This window comes from Rhinatrema bivittatum, chromosome 1, assembly GCF_901001135.1.
Source record: "Rhinatrema bivittatum chromosome 1, aRhiBiv1.1, whole genome shotgun sequence".
In the NCBI taxonomy this organism is placed as follows: domain Eukaryota; kingdom Metazoa; phylum Chordata; class Amphibia; order Gymnophiona; family Rhinatrematidae; genus Rhinatrema; species Rhinatrema bivittatum.
The window spans coordinates 493,155,182-493,181,016 of NC_042615.1; the positions used below are offsets into that span (position 1 = coordinate 493,155,182).

The following is a 25,835-nucleotide window of genomic DNA, read 5'->3' on the forward strand; positions in this document are numbered from 1 at the left end:
TGCTGTTCCAGCTTCCAGGAAGGACTCCACAAGAAAGTCCTATGATTCAAAATGGAGGAAGTTTGCCTTTGGTGTGAGGAAAAGGCTCTAGATCCTTTCTCCTGTACCACACAGAAACTGCTTGATTATTTTCTACATCTTTTGGTGTTGGATCTTAAGACTAGCTCAGTTCTAATTCATCTTAGTACAATTGGCGCTTACTACCTTCATGAAGAAGGAGACCAATCTCTTTAGTTGTCTGATTCCTGCAGGGCTTGCTTCACTTGAAGCCCCCCATCAAACCTCCTGCTGTGTCTTGGGACCTCAAAATGGTATTGACTTGACTGATGAAAGCTCTCTTTGAATCTATAGACACTTGTGATCTGCAGTACCTGTCCTGGAAGGCCATGTTTTTGTTGGCAGTTCCTTTGGCCTACAGATTCAGGGAGCTGCCAGCCTTAGAAATTCATTCACTTTATTGCATGTTTTTTTTTCTAAGTAAGTTGATGCTGCACATGCATCTTAAAATCCTGCATAAGGTAGTGTTGGAGTTCCACTTCAATCAGTCAATCATTTTTCCAATGTTTTTTTTCAGGCCTTTTGTTTTCAAAGGTCAACAAGAGCTGTACATTTTGAACTGTAAGGGAGCCTTGGCCTTTTCTAAGCTGAAGCCCTTAGAAAGTCCTCCCAGATTTTTGTTTCTTTTGACATTAACAAATCTGGGAGTACTATTGCCAAATGAGCTCTTTCCAATTGACTGTCAGACTGCATTTCTTTCTGTTATGCCGAGGTTGGCCTGAATTTGGTGCCCCATGATCAAATTCAGAGTATTAGAACCAATGTAATGTCCGTAGTTTAGCTAAAATGAGTCTCCATAGAGGAGATCGGCAAGATAGTGATGTGGATATCTCTCTGTATAGTCATATCTCATTGCTTGTACAGGGACTCTCGACATTACAGTAGATTTTGCCATTCTGTCCTAAGGGATCTTTTTGAGGTATAAAACCCAACACCATCTGTCCTAGATCCCATTGTTTTGGTTGCAGGCTGCTCCTCTTAAAAACAAAATAAAAAATAAAACACAAAAATAGGTTATTGCCACCAAAACCAGTCTGTAGCTAGGAATTTATGTGAGTACTGCCATCTTGCTTGTCCACTGAGAATGCAGAGTTGCTTACATGTAACAGATGTTCTCACAGGACAAGCAGGATGATAGTCCTCACATATGGGTGACATCACAGGATGGAGCCCAATCACGGAACACTTTTGTCAAAGTTTCCAGAACTTTGACTGGCCCCTACTGGGCATGCCCAGTATGGCACTAACCCTGCAGCCAGCAGGGGTCCCCCTTCAGTCTTCTTTTTTCTGTGCAGCAGTAGCCTTGCGATTAAGGAGCTCTGCAGAGATTCCTGACAGGAATTTTCCTCACGGAATTACTACAACTTTGCCCCACAAGGGTCTCTCCTTTAACTTTTCCAAGCCGCAATACTTCGGTAAGTTTTTACCCGTTCTTCGTCGATTACCGTCGAGTTTGGCTTTCGCGGCCTACTGGCCATCGACCGTACCCAAGCTCAATTTTTTTCCATGGCCATGGCGTCGGGGTTCCCTCGGTGCCCGGACTGTAATAGCACCACGTCCATCACAGACCCCCATAAAGTCTGTGTAATGTGTCTTAGACGAGAGCACAATGTCTTGACCTGCACCAAATGTGCCCTAATGACACCAAAAGGTCGCAAGGCCAGAATGGAGAAGATGTAACGTCTCTTCCGTGCTCAAACCCCGACTCTGTCAACTTTGCGCCAGCATCGACCACCGGCCGATTACCATCTGGCATTGACGACATCTCGGCCTTCGACACCCTCTACTCCCCCTCAGGACTGAGGGGATCATAGAGACAAATATCGCCATCTACATCAAAAGTCTCAGACCATCGAGGGATAGAAATCATTGACCTCGCTATCGTCCGAGCCGCCATCGAAGAAACCCCGTCCAGAAAAGGCAACGACTTATTCGGCAACTGGGTCACCGAGGCAATCCTCACCCAACAGGGTATAGGGAGCCACGACTCCGCCTTTAACGGTGGTCTCTCCGGCTATGCCTCTGCTTCCTTCTTCTGTTCCGGAGCCGGGGCTGCTTGCTCCAGGTCTCAGAGAAGAACTGGACTGGATGGTTCAGGAGGACATCGACAAGGCGATGCAATGACTCCAGGTTCCTCCGGCACCGACACCGGTACCGATTGTGGACCCAACCACCGACCCGATTCCGGCAGTGTTGGTACTGCTGCTCTCCAGGATGGAATCACTCATTGCCGCTTTTCCACCGATGGAACCTGGGTCACCGATGGCTCCGGTGCCCTCCCCGCTTACTCTCCATCGGGAGGAGAAACACCGTTCCGCATCCCTCCATCGGGAGTTCTGCCTCAGCCATCGATGCAGATACGTCCATTGCCACCGATCCAACCATCGGTGCCGAGACGCCCGTCGGCGCCACCGAGCCATCCATGAATGCCCTCGATGCCTGCGCCGGTGCCTTCGATGCCTTCATCGGTGCCTCCAATTATTCCTTCGATTCCTAGACCAGGACCCTCGGGTATCCCACCACCTTGTCCCCCTCTAGTACCTAGAGGGGCAGGTCCTGATCCCTATGATACCTGGACTGATGATTCCCCCCCGAGACACAGATGATTTGCCTTCATCACCTTCACCCACTGAAAGAAGAAAGCGTTCTCTTGCAGAGGACCTTTCCTTTATAAATTTTGTGAAGGAAATGTCTGAATTGGTTCCCTTCCAATTACAGACTGAACAGGATGATAGACATCAGATAATGGAGTTGCTCCAATTCCTGGATGCTCCCAATGAAATAACCTCCATCCCTATCCACCAGGTTCTTCTGGATCTCCTCAAGAAGAACTGGAAACATCCGGGCTCTATTGCTCCAGTCCACAGAAAAGCTGACATTACCTATTTGGTGCAGTCAGCTCCGGGTTTTCAGAAACCTCAATTGGATCACCAATCTGTAGTGGTAGAATCTGCACAGAAAAGAGTTGTTCGCCGTCTCTTCCAAGGATCAATGCTCATCTCCTGACTTGCCGCTTATCAGCTCTATATGACCCAATATAATAGGGTCATTTTTAAGCAGATATAAGATTTCACAGACTCCCTGCCTCAGCAATTTGAAGACCAGCTCCAAACCCTAGTAAACAAGGGTTTTGAGGTAGGCAAGCATGAGATCAAATTATCTTACGATATCTTTGACACTGCTACTAGGGTATCTGCAGCCGCTATTTCAGCAAGGAGATGGGTCTGGCTCAAGTCTTCCGATCTCCGCCCTGAGGTACAAGACAGGTTATCCGACCTACCCTGGGTAGGAAATAATCTATTTGGCGAACAGATTCAATGGACGGTAGCGGAACTCAAGGACCATCATGAGACAGCTCTCTCTGATGCCTTCTGACTACTCTTCAAAACAGCCCTTCCGAAAGTACTCTAAGAAGTCATTTTTCCGCCCGAAGAAGTCCTACCCGCCACCAGCCAGATTACATGCCGCGAGACCTTTTCAAAAAGCCCAGTCTCGTCAGACACGGAAACAAAAACCACAAGCAGCTCCTCAACCAGGTCCTGCTTCAGGTTTTTGACTTCTACCTAGAGAGCAGCAGCCAGCTTCCATTGCATCACATACCAGTGGGAGGTCGATTGTTCCACTTCAAGAACATTTGGCACTCAATCACCTCAGTCCAGTGGGTACTGGCGATAATTGCTCATGGTTACCATCTGAACTTTCTCTCCGTGCCACCGGGCTCCCCACGTCTACTGAAGTGGAGAACATCCGATCACTCCATCCTTCTGGATCAGGAGGTCTTCCTTCTTCTCCAGTCCAAGGCAATAGAACCTGTACCCTACTCTCAGCGCAGCCTAGGGTTCTATTCCAGGTACTTTCTAATCCCCAGAAAATCGGGAGGTGTTTGTCCTATTCTGGACCTACAGGCCTTCAACAAGTACCTCCAGTGAGAGAAGTTCAAAATGGTAACCTTGGGCTCTCTTCTTCCTCTTCTACAAAGAGGAGACTGGCTCTGCTCTCTAGACCTCCAGGATGCATACACTCATATCGCGATAATTCCATCTCATCGCAAATACCTGAGGTTTCTAGTAGGCCCCAAGCACTATCAGTACAGAGTGCTTCCATATGGCCTAGCGTCTGCACCACAAGTCTTCACTCAATGCCTCGTAGTAGTTGCAGCCTTCCTCTGGACTCAAGGTGTTCACGTCTACCCCTATCTAGACGATTATTTAATCAGGGCTCCCACTCAGCAAGCTTCTCTGTCGTCCCTCAATCTAACCTTACACACTCTAATTTCATTAGGATTTCTCGTGAACTACGACAAATCCTACAGTTCCATCTCAAACCTTGTCGTTCATTGGGGCAGACTTGAACACCTTGCAGGCAAAGGCTTTTCTGCCTCGAGAGTGAGCTGTCACTTTCATGTCTCTTGCACACCAGCTGCAGTCTCAGCACTTTGCGACTGCACGCCACTTTCTCATCCTTCTGGGACACATGGTGTCCTCAGTTCAGGTCACACCAATGGCCTGTTTGACCATGCGAGCCATGCAATGGACTCTACTGTCACAATGGACTCAAAGCATTCAGCCCCTGTCGACCATTGTCCACGTAACCGACTCACTCTGTCAGTCTCTTGCCTGGTGGAAAAATCAGATCAATCTCCTCCAAGGCTTACCCTTTCAGGCTCCAGACCCTCAATTACCCTTTCAGGCTCCAGACCTTCCAGACCGATGCTTCCAACCTCGGCTGGGGGGCCCATGTGGTACATCAACAACAGGGAGGCACGGGCTCCTTCCTTCTGTGTCAGGAAGCTGCACAGATATGGGCGGACGCTCTCTCCTATTCGATGTACCTCAGGGCCACCTACTTGCCGGGAGTGGACAATGTGTTGGCAGACAAGCTGAGTCGCATCTTTCAACCGCACGAGTGGTCTTTCAACCCCTCAGTAGCGAACTCCATCTTACAACAATGGGGATATCCTCAGATAGATCTCTTTGCGTCTCCTTAAAACCGCAAAGTAGAGAACTTCTGCTCTCTCATTCGCAGCAAATTCTATCAGCCATGAGACGCGTTCTCCCTATCAAGGGTAACCGGTCTCCTATATGCATTCCCTCCACGTCCACTTCTCTCGAAGACTCTCATGATGTCACGTCAGGACAAGGGAACCATGATCCTGATAGCACCCCACTGGCCGTGCCATGTGTCGTTTCCAATACTTCAGGATCTCTCCATTCGCAGGCACATTCCCTTGGGAAAGGACCCGCTTCTGATCACTCAGAACGAAGGGTGCCTCCATCATCCCAACCTTCATGCCTTGTCCCTGACGGCATGAATGTTGAAAGGTTAATCCTTCAGCCACTTAACCTTTCTGAACCAGTTTCCCGTGTCTTGATTGCTTCACGGAAGCCTTCCATGAGAAAATCTTACTCTTAGAAATGGAGCAGGTTTACGTCATGGTGCTCTTCTCAGTCTCTTGACCCCTTTACCTGTCCAATTACGAAGTTTTTGGACTATCTCTGGCTGAGAGATAGTCCAAAAATAGTTTTTAGACCTGACTCTATCAGAGTCAGGTCTAAAAATTTCTTCCATCAGAATGCATGTCAGTGCGGTAGCCGCCTTCCATAAAGGTGTCGGGGGTGTTCCCATATCAGTACAACCCCTTGTAACACGTTTTCTGAAGGGCTTGCTTCACCTCAAGCCTCCACTGCGTTCTCCGGCCCCTTCTTGGGAGCTCAATCTGGTTTTGGGTCGGCTCATGAAGCCACCATTCGAGCTTCTTCTATCCTGTGACCTTCACTATCTCACATGGAAAGTGATTTTCCTTCTGGCAATCACTTCAGCTTGCAGAGTTAGTGAATTACAGGCTCTAGTTAACTATCCGCCTTACACTAAACTTCAGCAGGACCGGGCAGTACTCCGCACTCACCCTAAATTCTTGCCTAAGGTAGTTTCAGACTTTCATCTCAATCAATCCATTATACTACCTACCTTTTTTCCCAGGCCCCATTCCAATCCAGGAGAAACAGGCTCTGCATACCCTTGACTGTAAAGGGGCTCTAGCATTCTACCTATTGAGGGAAAGCACTCAATTGTTTGTCTCTTTCCATCCTAACAAGTTAGGGCAGCCTGTGGGTAAGCAGACTCTCTCCTCCTGGTTTGAGGTCTGCATATCCTTTCGCTATCAGCAAGCGGGCATTCCATTTCAAGACCATGTTAAAGCACACTCTGTGAGGGCCATGGCGACTGCAGTAGCACACCTACGATCGGTGCTGCTTCCTGACATTTGCAGGGCTGCCACCTGGAGTTCTGTCCACATCTTTACAGCCCACTATTGCTTGGACAAGGCCGGAGGACAAGATTCCATCTTCGGCCAGTCTGTCCATCGTAACCTATTTCCAACGTGTCGTACCAACACCCTTCCGCCTGCCCGTTAGGGTTCACGATGCCCTTGGCCAAATTCCACCCCAGTCCTAGTGCCTTGCACACCTGGGTACATTTGGTGTATTCTCGGACATCCTCAGCTCGGTACTCACCCATATGTGAGGACTAGCATCCTGCTTGTCCTGTGAGAAAGCAGAGTTGCTTACCTGTAACAGGTGTTCTCACAGGACAGCAGGATGTTAGTCCTCACGAAACCTACCCGCCACCCCACGGTGTTGGGTTCGTAATGTTTTCTTATTTTATTTTTCGGCACTGTCTGTAGCTTTTAAACAAGACTGAAGGGGGACCCCTGATTGCTGCAGGGTTAGTGCCATGCTGGGCATGCCCAGTAGGGGCTAGTCAAAGTTCTGGAAACGTTGACAAAAGTGTTCCGTGATTGGGCTCCATCCTGTGATGTCACCCATATGTGAGGACTAATATCCTGCTGTCCTGTGAGAACACCTGTTACAGGTAAGCAACATTTGCTTTCCCCCAAGGATAAGATGTCGGTCCTCACACAACCCACCTTCCCTGTAGAGTTGGTTCTCCAAGTTTAAGCTAAGTTATAGACTAAAGGGGCCCCTGTGTGGATGCATAGTAGTGTGGCATGCTGCACATGCTCAGTCAGGGTATGCTCAAAATTTCTAGAAACTTTAATATCAAATTTCCATGTTGGTCTCCATCTGATCATGTCGCCCCATGTGTATGGACGGACCTCCTGCTGTCCTCGGAGAACACCTATTATTGGTAAGCAACTTTGCTTTTGCCATGGAAATGATTTTGAAAATGACCTCTTTATATTCCCATATAAACCAGCACTTAATTTTGTGTTTGAAAGGCAGTTCACTGTAAATTTAGAACTATATAAATAAAAAGTAGGAAGTTGTGCATCCTTTTATAACACAGTTTGTTATGATGTGATAAAGGAGGTTCATTCTTTCTTAAGTTTTTTTAATCATTTATTTTCTTTTAACTAGCTTTACAATGATTTAAATATGTGCTATGAAACTCTGAAATCCAGTGAGGCTCAGCTCCGGCAAGGTCATATTTCTCTTACCGATCAAGTACTTCAAAAAGAACAACATATTAGTCAATTGCAAGGGAATCTTCAAAAGGCTCTTGATGCTTTACACCAATCACCTCAAACAGCTGATTCTGAACATTTGAAACAGGTGAGGTGTACCTCTTTAATAGTAAATACAGATATCCTAGATTTTTATTAGTTGTAATATGGTTGAGGAAAATTGAGCATTTTAACTTGAAAGACAATATCATGTGTTCTTTTATTGAACCCTTTTTTGCAGATTTTGTGTATCACTAATGATCACTAATTAATGGTAGGGAAGCTTTCACATCCTTGCATTTCTTATGTGCATTTAAATTTGAATTAATACTTACGCAGACGTAAAATATTATAATAGTTTTTTTAATAAAACAACTTTTATGGATTTATATGATTTGTTAATTTTTTTCTTTTGAGAATTGTTTTTCTTTTAGTCTAGGATTCTGTATACAAAAATACTTATTGACAGGTCCAGACATGCTGATTAGACATTTTACTTAAACACCCCCCCCCCAAAAAAAAAAAAATCCAAACCCTAAAATAAATACTTTTTCAATCTTGCATTAAAAGAAAATGTCCCATCCTACATGCATCAAATTCTGTTTACAATGTTTATTGCAATCATATTAAAATTTGTATCACAGCTTTAAAATTTCAGTTCTATAGATGGATTTTTTAAAAAGTGACTGTGCTGATTAGAAAGCTCTTTCAATTGAAAGGCAATGAGGTTTTAGATCACTTTATTACCTTTAAGCTCGCGTAAATCTGCCCGGTTTTACGCGAGCAGGGCCTTGCGCGCCGGTGCGCCTATGTTCCATAGGCCTACCGGCGCGCGCAGAGCCCCGGGACTCGCGTAAGTCCCGGGGTTTTTCGAGGGGGGCGTGTCGGGGGCGGGGCCGATCAGCGCGGCGTTTCGGGGGCGGGATGCGGCGTTTCGGGGGATGGCCCGGGGGCGTGGCCGCGCCCTCCGGAACCGCCCCCAGGTTGCGTCTCGGCGCGATAGTGGCCCGCTGGAGCGCGGGGATTTACTTCTCCCTCCGGGAGGCGTAAATCCCCCGACAAAGGTAGGGGCGGGGTTTAGATAGGGCCGGGGGGTGGGTTAGATAGAGGAAGGTGAGGGGAGGGCGAAAGCGAGTTCCCTCCGAGGCCGCTCCGATTTCAGAGCGGCCTCGGAGGGAACGGCGGCAGGCTGCGCGGCTCGGCGCGCGCCGGCTACACGAAATCGGCAGCCTTGCGCGCGCCGATCCAGGATTTTAGCAGATACGCGCGGCTACGCGCGTATCTACTAAAATCCAGCGTACTTTTGTTTGCGCCTGATGCGCCAACAACAGTACGCGAAGGCGTGCTTTTTTAAAATCTACCCCTGAAAGTTTATAAGCAGTCACTCTTATTAAGTTGTCTTGTCAAATACTTCATCTGGTGTATTGCCACTAAAAGAATGTAAGTAGAGCTAGAAGTGAGCACACAGGGAAGATTAAGAGTGATTTCTCAAACAGAAAAACAAATAAAAATATGTGCCCTTGTAAGAAAGTGCCACAAAAGCTCTTGTGAATCCAGAACACAGAATTGGCTTTTCCTGCCAGTTCTACTCTGCAAGGCTCTGCTTTCTCTTCCTTTTAGGTTCGCACCACTTCAGTCTTGTGTCTCAACCACTCTACTGAGAAACAACCTTGTTATTATGACCTCTTCTTAAGTGTTCATGAGATTTCAACTTCTGAACTAAGTCCTACATCTGTACAATTTATGACGACTCACTTAAAGCCTCTGGACCTTGTCAGTTATGCTATTCTCATGTGCTTTGCCCAAACCATTAGGACCTAATCTTACATACCTAGGGGCTTGTTCTCATAGATAATCTTCCTCTCCTTAACCCTGGTTGCATACAGAAAGGTCCCTCAGAGGAAGGAAACTCATGACTTAAAAGGTCTTTACTGGCTTTATAAATTTGGCAATTACTAGAATTCTTCTCTTAGCATCCAGACAGATGAATTCAGAACCAGTGGTTATGCACCTCTACCAGCAAATAGAGACAGAGCAAAGCTGACATCACAGTATATATACCCCTACAGTGAGATCAACTTGCCAGTATTCTCCGTCTCCAGCAGATAGTGGATGTGCATCTCCCTACTGGGGATTGCTTCAAGTTTTAGAAGGAGAAAGAAAGAAGGAAATTAAATTCGCCCCACTTTCCAAATGGTCCCTCCCCCAGTTGAGAATTCCTGAAGTGATTTCCATGGTCCCTCAGATGAGTGCCTTGGTCCGGTAGCTGTTTTTTTCAGCTGATTTGGACTTAGCTGTTGAAACTGCTGAAAGGCAGTGGGTGCAGGAAAGCCGAGTGCGGCAGTGACGGTATATGCCCTTTCCCTCTGTAGCCAGAGACCGTCTCTGTACTCAGCTGGGATGGGCTTAAAAAACAGAAGAAGGGATATTTATAGGGCTTCCTTCTTCCTCCAGACTCTGTGCTCGGCACGCCGCTCCAACGTTTGTTCCCACCTCCAAGGGAGGTTAAGGGACATGGGCAGCCTGGCGTGTTGAGTAGCCTTTTTGGGCTAGGATGCGCTCTTAGGCTTTTCTCTGTGTGCTGCATGGTAGGCCACAGCGGCCGTTTTCTCATGTTTTTCCTATGTGTTAGGCGGCCCTCTTCAGGACCATCGGTTTGTGCAAGTGTGTCTGGCTGTGCGTCCAAATTGTACGCCCAGTTTTTGGATGCTTCGTTGGTTGCCAGCTTGGGCATCCAGTTGGTAGCGGCGTTTGTTTTCAGCACGAGCTTGCCTGTATGCACGATCTGGGCTAGAGCACTCACCTTTTGGGTGTTCATCACTCCAAGATTGTGTGCTTAAATTTTGGGATGCCTAAATTTGGGCTGACTTAAGGTTTGGACGCATATATTTTACAGCGCAAGTTCAGCTGGGCACACAACTTTCAGTCGCCTGTTAAGCGTACTGACAGACTGATGGTGTCTATAGCTAAGAAACCTAAGTGCTTTCCCTCTGTGCTGCTTGTCATATTTGGGCATCTCAGCCTTGCTTTCCCTATAACTTGTACCAGCGCTGAGTCTGCCTTTACTAAGCCATATCAGAAGGGGCGCCTGACCTTGAAACTCCCTTAACTGGTTCATCAGCAAGGGAAGGTAGCTTAGTGGACACAGGACAGGTGCCTTCTGGTTTTGTCATGGATTCTTCTGCCTTTTCTGGGGGTGGAATTTTGTCAAGGATTGCAATCCTTTCTTCAGGCGATGTCCTCGGCCCAACCAATCTTACCCCATCAGAGTCACAGGTGGTGACTTCTCATATACCTGGTACTGCTGTTAAGCGCCGAAGTATACCTAGATCAGCAGCCGTTCTTCACGATAGTGATCTGGATTGCTCGGATGATGAGGCTGATCCTTACTCTCTGGAGGATGGGGAAATTATTCTGGGACTGGAACCATGTAGGACTATGTTACGGTTTTTTCATAGAGATGAGTTACTGGCTCTGATTTCCCAGACATTAAAGATACTGGGAGTACCTGGAGCTGATTCCATGTCTCAGCCAAAGAACAATCTCATTTTGGTTTCTTTGTGTAAAGCCTCTTGGTTTTTTTTCCTGTTGTGGAAGCAATTCAGGAATTGATTGATCTTGAGTGGGGCACCTCGGAGGCAAATTTCAAATGGGATTGAGTCTTGGAAGGCCTGCACCCCCTGGATCCAATGGTGAGAAAGCAGTTGCATTTTCCAAGTGTGCCAACTCCATCTGGACGAATAAAACTATGAAGGTGAGAGTGGCCTTGAAGGATGTGCACACTAGAAGGATTGAGGCCATCCTTAAGCAAGTATTTGAAGCAGTGGCAAAGACCTTAGAGATAGCTTTATGTTGTTCCCTGGCTCCTTGCTCCTGTTTACTTCTCTCTCAGGAGGTCGATGAATCTGAAGTGAATTCCAGGGTATTTATGGAGCCAGCAGCCGCATTTTTGGCAGTTGTGGGCTGTGATTTGGTCCGTACTTAATACATTTAGATTTCAAGAGTTATTCTCTCTTTCAGACCTATTAGTAAAAATTTTTAACTTATCATTAAAATCATCCATTGTACCTGAAGACTGGAGGATAGCAAATGTAACCCCAATATTTAAAAAGGGCTCCAGGGGCGATCCGGGAAACTACAGACCGGTTAGCCTGACTTCAGTGCCAGGAGAAATAGTGGAAAGTGTTCTAAACATCAAAATCACAGACCATATAGAAAGACATGGTTTAATGGAACAAAGTCAGCATGGCTTTATCCAAGGCAAGTCTTGCCTCACAAATCTGCTTCACTTTTTTTGAAGGAGTTACTAAACATGTGGATAAAGGTGAACCGGTAGATGTAATGTTCTTGGATTTTCAGAAGGTGTTTGACAAAAGTTCCTCACGAGAGGCTTCTAGGAAAAGTAAAAAGTCATGGGATAGGTGGCGATGTCCTTTCGTGGATTACAAATTGGCTAAAAGACAGGAAACAGAGTAGGATTAAATGGACAATTTTCTCAGTGGAAGGCAGTGGGCAGTGGAGTGCCTCAGGGATCTGTATTGGGACCCGGACTTTTCAATATATTTATAAATGATCTGGAAAGAAATACAACATGTGAGGTAATCAAATTTGCAGATGATACAAAATTGTTCAGAGTAGTTAAATCACAAGCAAATTGTGATAAATTGCAGGAAGACCTTCTAAGACTGGAAAATTGGGCATCCAAATGGCAGATGAAATTTAATGTGGATAAGTGCAAGGTGATGCATATAGGGAAAAATAACCCATGTTATAGTTACACAGTGTTAGGTTCCATATTAGGAGCTATCACTCAAGAAAGAGATCTAGGCGTCATTGAAATCATCGATTCAGTGTGCTGCGGCAGTCAAAAAAGCAAACAGAATGTTGGGAATTATAAGAAAGGGAATGGTGAATAAAACAGAAAACGTAATAATGCCTCTGCATCGCTCCATGGCGAGTCCGCACTTTGAATACTGTGTACAATTCTGGTTGCCGCATCTGAAAAAAGATATAGTTGCGATGGAGAAGGTACAGAGAATGGCAACCAAAATGATAAAAGGAATGGAACAGCTCCCCTATGAGGAAAGACTAAAGAGGTTAGGACTTTTCAGCTTGGAGAAGAGACTGCTGAGAGGGGCGGGGGGGGTGCATATGATAATGGTGTTTAAAATCATGAGAGGTCTGGAATGGGTTAATGTGAATCAGTTATTTACTCTTTCAGATTATAGAAAGACTAGGGGGCAGTCCTTGAAGTTAGCATGTGGCACATTTGCAACTAACCTGAGAAGGTTCTTTTTCACTAAACGCACAATTAAACTCTGGAATTTGTTGCCAGAGGATGTGGTTAGTGCAGTTGGTGTAGCTTTGTTTAAAAAAGGATTGGATAAGTTCTTGGAGGAGAAGTCCATTGCCTGCTATTAATTAAGTTGACTTAGAGAATAGCCACTGCTATTATTAGCAACAGTAGCATGGGATATACTTAGTTTTTGGGTACTTGCCAGGTTCTTATGGCCTGGATGGGCCACTGTTGGAAACAGGATGCTGGGCTTGATGGACCCTTGGTCTGACCCAGTATGGTATGTTCTTATGTTCTTATTCCATGAAGTTAGCAAGTAGCACAAGTAAAATAAACTGTAGAAAATTCATTTTCAGTTAACGCACAGTTAAGCTTTGGAATTCATTGCCAGAGGATGTGGTTAAGGAAGTTAGTTTAGCTGGGTTTAAAAAAGATTTGGATAAATTCCAGGAAATCACTTCAATAAACTATTAATCAAGTTGATTTAGGGAATAGTCACTACTTATTACCTGCTTTAGTATCATGGGCTCTCCGAGGACATGCAAGATTTTAGTCATCCCACATGGGTGACATCATCAGATGGAGCTCCGACATGGAAAACTTGTGTCAGAGTTTCTAGAACTTTGACTTGCCACACTGGGCATGACCTATACCACGCATCTGCTTGGAGTCTCTCTTCAGTTTCCTTTTTCCATGGAGTTGCAGCATTGCGATTTTTCAGCTCACTTTGGGGCGGATTTTAAGAGCCCTGCTCGCGTAAATCCGCCCGGATTTACGCGAGCAGGGCCTTGCGCGCCGGTGCGCCTATTTTACATAGGCCTGCCGGTGCGCGCAGAGCCCCGGGACTCGCGTAAGTCCCGGGGTTTTCCGAGGGGGGCGTGTCGGGGGCGGGGCCGATCCGCGTGGCATTTTGGGGGCGGGACGCGGCGTTTTGGGGGCGGGCCCGGGGGCGTGGTTTCGGCCAGGGGCGGTCCGGGGCGTGGCCGCACCCTCCGGAACCACCCCTGGGTTGCGTCTAGGCGCGCCAGCGGCTTGCTGGCACGCAGGGATTTACTTCTCCCTCCGGGAGGCGTAAATCCCCCAACAAAGGTAGGGGGGGGGTTTAGACAGGGCTGGGGGGTGGGTTAGGTAGAGGAAGGGAGGGGAAGGTGAGGGGAGGGCGATAGCGAATTCCCTCCGAGGCCGCTCTGATTTCGGAGCGGCCTCGGAGGGAACAGAGGTAGGCTGCGCGCCGGCTACACGAAATCAGTAGCCTTGCGCGTGCCGATCCAGGATTTTAGCAGATACGCGCGATTGATTCATCACGGCGATGGTTCTTTGGTGTCCGTCGCCATCAGTTTTGATCTTGCTTTCCATTTGTTTTTTTTGTTTTTATTTATTTTTATTGAAGTTTCAATTTCAAAACATTGAAAACATTGTTAAAGAAAAGAAACTGAAACTGAAACTGAAAATATAAATAAGTCAAAATATTATTAATCAGGAAATATGCTTAGTTACCATGTTTCCCCCAAAATAAGACCTAGTAGAGATTTTGCTGAATTCTTAAATATAAGACCTCCCCCGAAAGTAAGGCAGGGGCCCAAGAAGAGGAAGAGGCCCGGTAGCAGGGCCGAGGAAGAGGCCCGAGAAGTTCAGGGCCGCTGCAGAGCCCATCCTGTGGCGACCCGCGAAGAGGAGGCCCAGAGGTGAGAGAGAGAGACTGAGGGTCTGTAGAGTGTGTGTGCGTGCGTGTATGAGATGAGTTGAGAGATTGTGTGTGGAAGTGAGGATCTGAATGTTTGCAGAGGCAGCATGTGAGAGCCTCTGTGTGTGTGAGAGAGACAGCATGTGACGGTGAGAGCCTATGCTTGAGCAAGACAGCATGTGGGAGTGAGAGAGAGCCTGTGTGTGTGAGCGTCAGACAGCATGTGCCAGTGAGAGACTGTGTGTATGAATGATTGTATGAGAGACAGCATGTGACAGTGAGAGCTTGTGTGTGTGTGAGAGAGAGAAATGCATGTGAGAATGAGAACCTGACTGTGTGTGAGGGAAGAAGACGGAGAGAAAAGAAATACGGAAGAAAAAAGGACAATATAAAAGGAATTGGCAAAAAAATAAGAAAGGGAAGGTGGAAAAAAAAAAAGCCTGTGACCAACCGATTAGAAAACTAACATCAGCCAGCAAAGGTAAAAAAAAAAAAAAAAATTACTTTTTAGTGATTGGCACATGTAATCTTTGGGAATGTGCAAGAATAGCACTTTCTCTATGCGGATCTCACAATGTACGAGATCAGCATGGAGAAAGTGGAAGCCCACGGGGCCTGCACAGAGGAGGCAGCAGAATGGGCTTCAGTGTCAGTAGCAGCAATCGGCGCCTCCCCAAAACCATGTGGCAGCAGTGACAGTGGCATCAAGATTACTGACATCTGGGGATGGTGGCAGTACCAGTCGGGGGACCCCTTCCAAGCAGTGTGCAGAGGTTCAAAAGCAGCAGAGTCAGCCCAAGCTGACTACCATGAATGCTGCACACTCCTACCTCTCTCTGACAGCACACTGGTGAGGCATGGCTGACGCAGGGGCAGCCAGCAGCTCAACGGTATTAGACATCCCCTGTATGAGGTCTACCATCCTGCTTGTCCTCAGAGAAAGCAGCGTTGCTTACCTGTAACAGCTATTCTCTGAGGACAGCAGGATGTTAGTCCTCACAAAACCCATTTGGCCACCCCACTGAGTTGGATTTCTCCTAATTTTGTTTTATATCTAATTCTATGTTATAAGATTGAAGAGGGACCCCGCATGGATGAGTGGTATAGGGCATGCAGGGGATGCCTAGTGTAGCAAGTGAAACTTCTAGAATCTTTCACATTTTGGAGTCAGAGGAGTAGCCTAGTGGTTAGAGCATCAGGTTACAACCTAGGGAAACAGGGCTCAAATCCTGCTGTCACTCCTTCTGACCTTGGGCAAGTCACTTTACCCTCCATTGCCTCAGGTACAAAATTAGATTGTATATCCTTGGGGATAGGGAAATACCTATAGTATCTGAATGTAATCTGCTTTGATGTGCCAAAAAGCGGAATAAAATCTAAATAAATAAATAATATCTGATTATATCACCCATGTATGAAAACTAACATCCTGCTGTCCTCAGAGAATACCTGTTACAGGTAAGTAACTCTGTTATTTGTTTAATTTTTAAGTACTTTCCAGGTATTTGTAACCTGTATTGGCCACTGTTGGAAACAGGATACTAGGCTTGATGGACTCTTGGTCTGAACCAGAATGGCAATTTCTTATGTTCTTTTAATGCACACCCTGCAGTTAGGTTTTCGAAGATAATTTTTAATCCATGGTGAAATGCTTTGTTTACATATGAGCTGGAAAGCATTTCCTTATGATATTGTATGAGGCCAGATCTACATTTATTTAAGCTGGAGGATTTCTTAGATTTAACAATTTTAATATTTGCATGTGTTGAAAACAGGTTTACTAACTCAACAAATGACTCAGTTCTCTGTTGTTTTTTATTACCTTTCTGATCCTGTTGACATTTTTTGTCTTCTATAAATTAGTACATAGAAGAAAACTAAAATGCTATTATTTTAATTTGTGCTATCTCTGTGACTGTCATAACTTTAAATAAAGTCAGGTACGGGGGTTAGTTTCAGAAATGGAGATGACTTTTTAGGGAATAGCTGCTCAGTATTTGTTGTGTCCTAGATTTAAGCAGAGATGTGAAACAGGAAACCATGATAGATTTTAATACTTGAGGCGACTGAAGTGCTGTAACTGCCCTTTAAAAGCTCCTTCTAGCCTTGAGATGCTAAAATCAGTTTGGAGCCAGTGTAATAAACTTGTGAAGCCTTCTGCTTGGTTTTATTCATGTTTTAGTGAGGGGTTTTTGGCATTAACTTTGCCCAGGTATCTAATAAGGGCTTTAGCGCAGAGAAAACCCGCACTAAAAAACCCGTAGGAAGCTTCATGCCTGTACATGCAAATTGCAGGATAGTAGCTTAATTATCTATTACACTGCAAAACAAGGAGGCACGCCAAGGCAGCCTAGTATGACTCCTTTTACTGCGGGAAATCGTGTGCCAAAGGTAAGAGTTACACCCCACAGTAAGAAGAACACCCCGTCAAGTCCTCCCTTCTAAGAATGCAGTAATCTTCAATCTGGGGTCTAGATAGCATGGCTGAGCTGGCAAATTTTAGCTCCCTCCCTCCCAATTGAGAAGCCTTCCTCTCTCTCTCATAACTTGAAGGCCCTGGGTCCTCTATCCCCTTACTTTAAAACTAGTTCTGAAAACTTCCCTAACTCACCGGGAGCCCCAGCTGGCGAAGACTCTTCCATCTGGGCTGTTCTCTACATTTCTAACAGATGATTTGTTCCTACACTGTGACATGTTCTTGAAAGGTCATTGGTCCTTTCATTGACATGTCACAGTGGAGGGCCAAATCACCTGTTTGAAAGGGAAGGAACAGCCCTGCTGGAGGAGTCTTCTCCAGCTGGGGTTTCCAGTGAGGGTGGGGGAGTTTTCCGAGCTAATTTCAGCAAAAGAGTGGCACGGGGAGAGAGGACCCTCAGATCTTTAAGGTACCTGAGTGGGGAGTGTTTCTGCTTTGGGAGGGAGAGATGGAGAGAAAACTTGCTGATTCTGCATTACTACCGGGTTAGTGGCCATGGGCACTTGAGGAGGTGGCGGTTATGGTTTTTTGTGTTTTTGTTTTGTTTTTTTTTTGGGGGGGGGGGGGGGGTAGGATTTGCAGATTATCATACAAATAGACAAGGAGCAAAAAAACTGTGTTCTTTCAATTTAGCATGATTTATGATGAGTATTTAATGTCCTCTTGTTTTTTTTTTTGGATGAGCTCAGTATCTGACATGTTTAAATAATCTCTCTCCCTTGATCTTATAAGGCTATGCTTAGTCTAGAGCAGTGGTTCTCAACCTTTTTTCGGCTGGGACACAGCTGACAGATGGTTCTCAAGTGCGTGACACACTGAACATGTGACCGTCACGGGACAAAATGTAAATATACATTCTGCATTCTCAGGATCCACATCGACCCCCAAAAATGGGTGCAGAGCAGAACTAGGGCATTACCCATACAGCTCACCATACAAAAAAAGATATTCTGGATCTGATGACATCTCAGTAAAAGCAAAACAAACTCTCTTTACTGCCAGGCACAATACCCCTCCTTATGAAAAGAAGGTAATTTACCACTACAAATATTTAACCAGGCCCTAAACACTAATACACCTCCTATTGGGAAAACAGAGCAAGCCAAGCTGCTATAGATAGATCCCCACTCAGAAATAATTGTAAAACTTTTCTAATAAATGTTACAAAACAGCTGATGAACAGAATAACATCCAACAATTAAAAACTCATAAAAATTAATAAAAATTGTCTAAATATCAAAATATTTCAAAACAGCAGACATCACATAATACCCAATAATTAAAATGGCAGTCAATCAAGAAAAATAAACTTAAAAAGCTGCCTTTACTTACCCTCTCCAGCAACTCTCCTACTCCTTTCCCTTGAAGATCAATAGCACTCACTAGAAGCAGCAGTGGCTGCTGAAGCTATGTCCTCACAGTCCTCTTCCTTAAGGCCCACAACCAGTCTCTGTCTCACACAGACTAGTAACTTCTCTAACTAGTATCTCTTCCTCACACACACACACATACCAGTCACCTCCCTGACCAGTCTTTGTCTCACACACACACCAGTCACCTCCCTGACTAGTCTTTCTCAATCACACACATGCTCTGTCACTTACATACAATCTCACACATACTCTGTCACTTACAACCGCACACACTGCCACTCATGCACCCATTGTATCACACACACACACAAGCTCTCACTCATGCACTCAGGCACCCATTCTACTACACACACACACAAAGCTGCCACTCACCACCCAGGCACCCATTCTACCACAGGCACACAAGCTCTCACTCATGCAACCAGGCATGCATTCCAACACACACACACCCCCAACACACACAAAGCTGCCACTCACGCACCCAGGCACCCATTCTAACACACACACACAGCTGCCAATTACGCACCCATTCTAACACACACAAAACTGCCACTCAAGCACCCAGGCACCCATTCTACCACACACACACACAAAGCTCCCACTCACGCACCCAGGCACCCATTCTACCACACACAAACACAAAGCTCCCACTCATGCACCCAGGCACCCATTCTACCACACACACACACAAAGCTCCCACTCACGCACCCAGGCACCCATTCTACCACGCAGGCACACAAGCTCTCACTCACGCACTCAGGCACCCATTTCACCACACACGCACACAAGCTCTCACTCACGCACTCAGGCACCCATTCCACCACACACGCACACACGCTCTCAGGCACCCATTCCACCACACATGCACACAAGCTCTCACTCACGAACCCAGGCACCCATTCTACCACACACGCTCTCACTCATGCACCCATTCTACAACAGGCACACAAGCTCACATGGAGGCTCTTCTCATTGTTTGGCCCAATAAGCCTGGCCTCCACTTCTCAGCCACCTCTGGCCTGACCTCCCGCGGTGCGCAACGTCTCTCCAGCCACCTCCCACTGTGCGCAGAGTCTCTCTGTCTTCAGCCGCCGGCAGCGGCGCACAGCGTCTCTACGTTCTTCAGCCGCTGCCGGCGGCACGCAGATCTCTTCATTCTTCGGCCCCGCTGCCGGCGGCACGCAGGTCTCTCCGCTCTTCAGCCGCCACCGGCGGCGCACAGGTCTCTCCGCTCTTCGGCCCCGCTGGCGTCGGCGCGCAGGTCTCTTCATTCTTCAGCCGGCAGCGCGCATCTCTCTTCATTCTTCAGCCCCGCTGGCCTTGGTGCGCAGCTCTCTTCGTTCTTCAGCCCCACCGGCCTTGGTGCGCAGCTCTCTTCGTTCTTCGGCCCCGCTGGCCTCAGCGAGCAGCATCTCTTCATTCTTTGGCCCCGCTGGCGGCGCGCAGGTCTCTTCATTTTTCGGCCCCGCTGGCATCGGGGCGCAGGTCTCTCCGCTCTTCAGCTGCCGGTAGCGGCACGCAGCATCTCTTCTTTCTTCGGCCCTGCCGGGCTGGGCTCCAGCAGTGGCATGCAGTGTTTCTCCATTCTTCAGCCCCGCCCCTTGGGAGAAGGGAAGCACAAGCGGGGCAGTGGAACACCAGGAGCCGCGACACACCTGCTGGTGCTTGGCGACACACTGGTGTGTCGTGACACACCGGTTGAGAACCACTGGTCTAGAGTGTTACATTTTTTCCTGTTAAATTATTGAATTTCTAACTGAGTTTTCTGTACTGCCACATGGCGAATTTGAAGTTAAATGTAAACCGGTATGATTTGTATCTCTACAAGAATGATATAAATAAATAAATAAATATTTTTAAACTCCTGGACTTTTTGCATATCATTAGCTTCGTTATTGCACGGGGACCTGAGGATTTGATGTATGCTTTAAATAAAATCTGTGCTAAAATCTAATTCTGATTTTAGCATGGGTTTTGTTACATCATCCCCTCTGTATTTATATTTTGTGGGGTCAGTAAAGTATCAGAGGATATTGTTTTCGTTTTTTTTTGTATTTAAATTTGTAGTTTTAAAAGATGTCATGGTCAATATCACTAGCAAAAGAGAAGCAGTTGCAGGAGTACAATATGGATCAGTATTTTCTGTTGCGTTTCCAGGCCACGGCAGGCCTGTGACCAGCTCTACTCACGCCCGGGTCCCGGACCTGGCCCTTCCTCTTTGGCAGCGGTAGGCAGTCGCCTACGTGCTTGCGCTCCTGCAATGCTCCCAGGTTCCTCCAGCAGCTCCACGACCTCTTCCGGTCCCAGTCTGGTCTCCCCTCGAGCGTCGAGGGGAGATGCCGCCATCATCTAGTTCCAGTCTGTCCGCCTTAGGTGCGTGCACCTTCTCTGACTTTAAAGGCACCGTGACGGGAAGCCTTCCCGCGGCCTCAGATGATGACGTCTCCAGGCTTTACTATTTAAGGCAACCCCCGCCATCTGGTCTTTGCTTTTTTTTTTTTAACAGGTCTCCACGCTTCCTGTCGTGTGCTTAGGTGCTGCTCGTTCGTGTTCCTGTTCCTGTACCCGACCTTAAGTTCCAGTCTTCGTGTTCCTGTTCCATTCCTTGTACTCCAGTTCCAGCTTCCTGTTTCCTGAATATCCTTTGGATGGATTCCTTGGCTTTGACCCTTGCGAGGACTTGACCTTGCCTCCAGCCACCTGCCCTGACTTCAGCTTGAACCTGACCTTGTCTCCAGCCGCCCGCCCAGACTCCAACTTGAACCTGGCCCTGCCTCTAGCTGACTACCTTGGACTTGGCCTTTCTTAGGCTCTTGCCTTCTTTTAAGCCGGGACTTAACGTGTTTCTAACTCTTAGCCTGCTTTTGTCTGTCCGGGCTTTTGGACCCAGGCCCTGTCTTCGGCCCAGCTCCATTGGACCCTGTGTCTCTGCTGCTTCCTACCTCCTTGCCTTGGGCACTCTCCTCGGTATCAACCATGCGGAGGCCCGCCTAAGACCAGCTGGCCCTGGTACCCAAGGGCTCAATCTGCAGGGGAACGAGGGCTAATATTGGCGAAGCTCCAGTCAGCCTCTGCTTCCCATTCAGCTCCGCCTCCCGTCGGTGGGGACCCATGGGGGTTTCCCCACAGGTAGTGCCAACTCCACCTTGGGCTAAAGGTCCACCTACGCAATATTTTCAGAACTGGTAAAATTATTTTAACATTTAAAAATATAGTTTAAAAAACCTCCACTGTAAACAAATGAAATATACCACAGTTAAAACATATGATTTTTATCTAATCTGGAGTCGGTTTATTAAAATGCATTAAATATACATCTTAATGTGTGTATTAGCAGCACAACTAATGCAAGATTCACTAAAGGGCATAAATTCTGTAGTGAAGTCTGCATTAAAAGCGCTGAAAATGTGTGCGTAAAAATTGCATGTTAACATGTATATAATGCAAACCCTTAACTCCATTTTTAAAGTTTGTTATATTTTTGCATTCATGGCCGCATCTTGCCTGCAAACACATCGGTTGAAACACATCAAGTTCGATATTGAGATGGTTTATTTGGTTATGTTAGGGACTTAACTGGACATAACGGGGGTTTGAAAATCTCTCCAGGCTAACCAGTTCCATTTTAAGTGTGTTGGTTTGTAGCTGGATAAAACTTACCCTGTTAAATTGAGAACATTTTGGGTCAGGCCAAACTTAGGGCTAGATTTATCATTTTGCCTTAATTTTTGCAACAATAGCACCCGTGATAAAAGGACGTATTTGGACAGGCTGGAGAGAGAGAGAGAGACGCTTTATAAGGCTTTCATATAAGTAAACTGTTTATACCACTGTAAGAAGGGCAAATAGTAGAGATGTGAATCGTGTGCCAGATCGTCTTAACGATCAGATTCGGCTGGGGGGGGGGGGGGGAAGAATATGATCGTTAAGATATGTGAATTGGAATCGTTTCCAATTCCAATTCACATCGCAAATTTTTTTTTTTAGGGAGGCCCGCGCCACTAAAAAAAAACCCCACCCGACCCTGGACAAAAAACCTTTTAGATATCCCATCACCACGACAGGCCCGTCTCGACATCACTAGGAAAAGATCATTCTCTGTCATTGGACCAATCTTATGGAACGCACTACCAGACTCTTTAAGATCCATATCCAACTCCAAACATTTCAAAAAATCCCTAAAAACGCACCTATCTCAATCTGCTTTCCACATATCACACTCTAAATAACATAACCTCTTTCTCTCATGCAGGGCACAACATTATTATATATTGATTTATCTTATGTAAACTAATTATTGTTTTAGATGCTTTTTTATTTTTATTGAATATTTTTTGTAATTTTGCGCTTTTTATAATTTTATAATTTTATGTTTCTTTTAAGTTTAATTTCTATTTATGTTTGTGTTTTATTTAGTTATGTAAACCGTTTTGATTAAACTCTGTTTGTAAAGACGGTATACAAACACTTTTAAATAAAAATAAATAAAATAAATCGACCCGACCCTCCCGACCCCCCCCCCCCCCCAAAACCTTTTAAAATTACTTGGTGGTCCAGGGGGGCCTCGGGGAGAGGAGAGATCCAGGGGCGCCTCGGGGAAAGATTTCCCGTTCCCAGGCATCAGCTGTTCTAAAAATAAAATGACGCCGATGCCCCTTTCCCCTTACCATGTGACAGGGTATCCGTGCCATTGGCCGGCCCCTGTCACATGGTAGGAGCACTGGATGTCCGGCACCATCTTTAAAGATGGCGCCGGCCATCTTTACTCATCAGCCCCTATTATACTATAGGGCTGATGAGTAAAGACATTTTGGGGGGGTTCGGGAGGGTGGGGGAGGGTAAGGAATTGGTTTTAAAGGGTCGGGGTGGGTTTAGGGGTTGTTTTGGTGTGCCGGTTTTCCCGCCCTCCCCCAAATAATTCCCGTGCCCTATTTAACTATACAATACAAATGCCCCTGACGATAAATCGGGGGCATTTGTATTGTATCGTGCACTCTAACGATTTACAACGATTTACAACGATTTTAAAATTATCTGACGATAATTTTAATTATTCAAAAACGATTCACATCCCTAGCAAATAGTAACTTGGGGTGAGGTTTTGGAAGAGGGCTACGTTTTGAGGTGCAGTTTTACATGCACAGTCAGAGGTATGAACAGCACAGTAGACATCAGTGAAGATTTTATGTGATTTGGAGTGATGAAAGGTAGAGTGATGAGATTTGTACATTGTACTTTCGACCTAGCTTGATAGCAGCTAGGTAGAGAGTGCATCAAGCTAGGTGGAGAGTAAATGTACAAATCTCATCTTTTTATACTTTTCATCACTCAAATCACATACATTTTTAATGTTGGTAACTGTACTGTTTACCTCTGACTGTGCTTGTGAAACTTCCCCCCAAAACCTATCACACCAACAAAACCTCACACCGAGTTCAGAATGCCCCCTCTTACAGAGGTATAAATAATTGACTAATGTGTGCTTCTCCAGAGGCGTGCTCTCCCTCTCCCTGCCTGAAATGGGATTTACGATAAATCTCCAGCTATCGCAGGCATAACACTGGGAAAAAAGGTGTAGTTATTTTCGGTGTAAAATCCCACGATAGCATGCGGTATATTATCTCATGCAATGTTAAGCACCCCTTATTTTCATTTACTCCACCCAAACTCCTCCCACTTGACTAAATTTTTCAAATTTGCATATGCATCTCGTGATTTATTTATCACGTACATTCTGGTGTTATCGCGGCCAGTAGAGCCCTAACGTGGTTTGATAAATGACCCCCTTAGCCAGTTTACTTACTCAGATAACTCCAATATCCAGGTGAGTTTTCCAGCTAACTTTAGTTATGCTTTGAAGTAATCCTAAAGTTATCTGGATAATCTTACCTGGATAACTTTGTGTTTGTTTGAATATATTCAGTTGCGTGACCATGCTGCTGAATATCTTCATTAAGTTACCCTGGATAACTTAAGCTGACAGCCCTTGGCTTGAAATGGACCTCATTGAACTGGTTGGTATAATTTTTCATATTAACCAATTCATTTAAATTTGACAGTTCACGTTGACTGGGCAGGTAACAAATATTTTAAATATATATCGTTAATGCATGTAATACCGCTTTTTTCTGTATTCGGCATTTACAGGCATTGAAAGCATGGTAATGCCATTTTGTAAATGGACCCCATAACATGTACCAGTGAGAGTCAAACATTGGAATGAGAGAAAACATCAAGATGCCACATTTTTCTGTAGTTTGTTTTTGCTATTGGGTATAGCATTATAAGGTCAAATCCATGGAATAAAAGATAAAATCCATCCATTTGCAAGATAGTGGTTAGAGTAGTGGGCTACAAACCAGGAGACCAGGGTTGGAGTCCTGCTGTCACTCCTTGTGACCTTGGGCAAATCATTTTACCCTCAATTGCCTCAGGTACAAACTTAGATTGTAAGCCCTCTGGGGATAGAGAAATACCTACAGTACCTGAATGTAATCCACTTTGAAGCACTGAAAAAAGTGCAAAAAGCGGAATAAAAAATAAAATGTATATGTATTTATTTATTTAGTAATAGTTCATACTTTTGCTAATTCAGTGTATTTTGCCAAATTATGCTGCTTTTCATCAACTAATAACCTTGTGATTATAAATTAAAATACTATTGGCCTTAAACTAAAGAGTAACAAATTACCTGGACCAGATGATATACATTCCAGAATGCTGAAAGAACCGAGAAATGAAATTAGGAACCTGCTATTGGAAATTTGTAAACTAGCAGTAACATCGTCTATGGTACCTAAATGAAGACTGGAGAGTTGCTAATGTAATGCCAGTTTTTAAAAAGGTATAAGGGGGTGATCCAGGAAACTACAGACCAGGGAGTGACATCTGTGCCAGGCAAATGGTAAAATTATTACCAAACAACAAAATTGCTGAACATATAGATAGGCATAATTTAATGGTACAAAGCCAACATGGATTTAGCCAAAAAAAAGTCTTGCCTCACAAATTTGCTACATTTTTTTGAGGGCAAAAATAAACATGTGGTTAAAGATGAACTAGCTGATATAGTGTATCTGGATTTCCAGAAAACATTTGACAAAGTCCCACATGACAGGCTTCTTAGGAAACTAAAAAGTCATGGGATGGGGGCAGTGTCCTATTGTGGATAACCAACTGGTAAAAAGATAGAGCACAGAAAGTCTGGCTAAATGGTAAATTTTCCCAATGCAAAAAGGTGAATAGTGGAGTGCCCCAGAGATCTGTTGTGGGACCACTGCTTTTTAATATATTTATAAATGACCAGAAAATGGGAACAACAAATGAGGTGAGCATATTTGCCAATGACACAAAGTTATTCAAAGTGGTTAAATTACAAGAGGATTGTGAGAAATTGCAAGAAGACATTACAGACCTGGGAGTCTGGCCATGCACTTAGGGAAGAGTATCCCAAATTATGGCTATACAATGCAAGGTTCACATTAGAA

At 45.5% G+C, this 25,835-nt stretch overlaps 1 protein-coding gene across 3 annotated transcripts in view; it reads left to right on the forward strand.

Moving 5' to 3' along the window:
- The window catches only part of CNTLN (centlein), a 1,032,335-nt gene that overhangs the window by 388,385 nt on the left and 618,115 nt on the right, over positions 1-25,835 (forward strand). For all 3 annotated transcript variants that reach the window (XM_029608687.1, XM_029608696.1, XM_029608677.1), the window contains exon 9: positions 7,434-7,628. In XM_029608687.1, coding sequence (XP_029464547.1) covers positions 7,434-7,628 — 195 coding nt within the window. The remainder of the gene's footprint in view (positions 1-7,433; positions 7,629-25,835) is intronic.